This window comes from Phocoena sinus, chromosome 8 (assembly GCF_008692025.1).
Source record: "Phocoena sinus isolate mPhoSin1 chromosome 8, mPhoSin1.pri, whole genome shotgun sequence".
NCBI classification, from domain to species: domain Eukaryota; kingdom Metazoa; phylum Chordata; class Mammalia; order Artiodactyla; family Phocoenidae; genus Phocoena; species Phocoena sinus.
This window is the reverse complement of record NC_045770.1, coordinates 107,938,611-107,941,016: the sequence shown is the minus strand read 5'-3', so window position 1 is coordinate 107,941,016 and position 2,406 is coordinate 107,938,611. Positions and strand designations below refer to the sequence as shown.

The 2,406-nt window shown below is 62.4% G+C and overlaps 1 protein-coding gene across 1 annotated transcript; it reads right to left on the bottom strand.

Moving 5' to 3' along the window:
* Positions 1 to 998: 998 nt before the first annotated feature.
* On the bottom strand, positions 999 to 2,190 carry LOC116758424 (mas-related G-protein coupled receptor member G-like). The gene is given in 3 exon segments (XM_032641231.1): positions 999 to 1,489; positions 1,492 to 1,938; positions 1,941 to 2,190. Coding segments are annotated over 3 exon segments (1,188 nt in total).
* Positions 2,191 to 2,406: the final 216 nt, after the last annotated feature.

The following is a 2,406-nucleotide window of genomic DNA, read 5'->3' as shown; positions in this document are numbered from 1 at the left end:
AATGTTTTCTTTTTGGTAAAAATTGAAATTTCTGTGGGTCTCTATTAGAAAAATAAACACAGCTGGAGGGTTCAATGCCCAAAATGTCTCCCTCTAGGTCCAAAGAGTTTTGGTGATTTATCTTTTCAATATTTTCTGTAGGACTTGAAAGTCTTGACAATGACTATGAACTGTCATTTAAAAAAAAATCATCAGAGGGCTTCCCTGATGGCGTAGCGGTTAAGAATCTGCCTGCCAATGCGGGGGACACGGGTTTGAGCCCTGGTCCTGGAAGATCCCACATGCTGTGGAACAACTAAGCCCGTGTGCCACAACTGCTGAGCCCACGTGCCACATCTATTGAAGCCCACGCGCCTAGAGCCCATGCTCTGCAGCAGGAGAAGCCACTGCAGTGAGAAGCCCGCGCACCCCGGTGAAGAGTAGTCCCCGCTCGCCACAGCTAGAGAAAACCCGTGTGCAGCAACGAAGACCCAACACAGCGAAAAGTAAAAATAAATAAATTTATTTTAAAAATCAGAGACACATACAATGATTTGTTCTTTGAAAGCTAAAAGGAATGGCTGCAGTTCCCTCCCTCCCTTCCTCCCTCCCTTCCTTCCTTCCCTCCTTCCCAAGGAAGCCCAGGGGAGTGGGAGGAGGGTGGTGCAAACACTGGCTGGGCAGGGTCTGCGAGGAGTGGGCAGGGATGGGTGGGGGTCATGAGTGAGCAAAGGATTCCTGGGAGGAGGGGAAGTTGGAAATGGGGGTTGGGGGCAAGAGCACCCTCTAGGCAGCAGGTGTCCAGGACCCCCGTTCCGGGCGACAGGGCTGGAAGGGGCAGGGGAGGGCCCGGCTGGCGCCAGGCTCTGCAGTGACCCTGCTTTGGCGGGCACACTTATGGGTGCGTTTGGTGAGGAAGCAGCGCCATCTGGTGGCCGGTGGGGAGACTGCTGGGCAGGGGTCACCTGGGCGCTGGGAGCCTGTGGGTGAGGCAGCCCGAGAACTCTATAGTGGAAGGATCACAGCACGGCCTCAGCGAGGACAGGCCCCGCCCAGCTGCCCACGTGGGCCTTGGGGGGCGGCCTCCCCTCCACCCCAGCCCTCAGCTGGTGGCAGGGGGGGAAGGAGGCGGGAGCTGGGGTGCCCATCCTCACCCCAGTCCTGGGGACTCCCCGCTTAGCTGCTGTGTCTCTGGCCTTCTCCTCAGGCCTTCCTTGTACTCCACAGGCTGGGCATGTGGGAGTCAAGACCACGGCTCTCCTGATGCCCCCGGCCCTTGGGTCCCCAGGGCCAGTGAGCTGGGGGGGGGGCCGGGATGACACATGGTCCTGGAGGGTCTGGTGAAGGGTTGGGGGGACCCTGGCCGGCCCTGACATGCGGCCCATGGGCAGGGACAGCCTCCCGGCCCCCAGCTGGGCCCCCTCCCCCAGGGCCCTCTGGAGGACCACCCGGAGTGGCTCCCACTTGCCCGGCTGCCGGCCCGTCGTGAAGTAGATGAGCGGCCTCCTGGACAGGCCAGGAGGGTGGCCAGCAGGAGGAACACAGGCAGCAGGAGGTTCAGGATGGGGTGCAGGGTCCAGTAGAGGATGTAGGGGAGGCCACAGAAGAAGAGCAGGAATACGGAGCCCAGGAAGATGCCGTAGAACCGAGGGCGCGGGTGCTGGGAGCAGCACGTCACCCAGACGAAGAGCGCAAGCCCGGCCACGCAGGCCACGCAGGCCAAGGACAGCAGCCACGTGACGCTAGCTAGTGGGCAGGTGGACAGGCGCACGCCCTCGCGCAGCAGGCCGCAGGCGTTGGCGGGCAGCGGCACGGCCGGCGGGGTCAAGGCCCAGATCAGGCCGCAGACGATGCCCGACGTGTGTCTGGGGCGGCAGCCCCGGTAGCAGGTGGGGAAGATGTCGGAGACGCAGCGCTCGGCGCTGAAGGCGGCCAGCAGCCAGAGCCCCGCGGAGAAGGCAACAAGGTGACGGCGAAGTAGAGGCTGTCCTTGGAACCCAGGGCCGCCTGGACGGCCGAGAAGCCCAGCTGGCAGCCCAGGAAGAGGAAGTCCGCGGTGGCCACATGGAGGATGTAGACAGAGAAGGGGCCCTTCTTGATGTGGAAGCCCAGGTGCCAGAGGACCAGCCCGTTCCCCACCAGCCCCCCGAGGCCCACAGCCGGAATGAGGTAGAAAACCACGCCGGTGAAGGTCCTCCAGAGCCCGAACATGCTGGCTGGCTCCGCGGCCGGTGGGAAGGACCCTGGAGGGAGGCCACAGACGTTGCCGTTGTTATCACCGCCCGGGAAGGCGGGTGGCGTCCCGGCGCAGCTGGGCAGATGCAGCTCCAGCCCGGGGCGACTTCCCGGCCAGTGCCCAACCCTTCAGGCCTCATCATCTCTTTGTAAAAGGAGGATTAGGTAGGATGCACCCAACACAGGGAGATG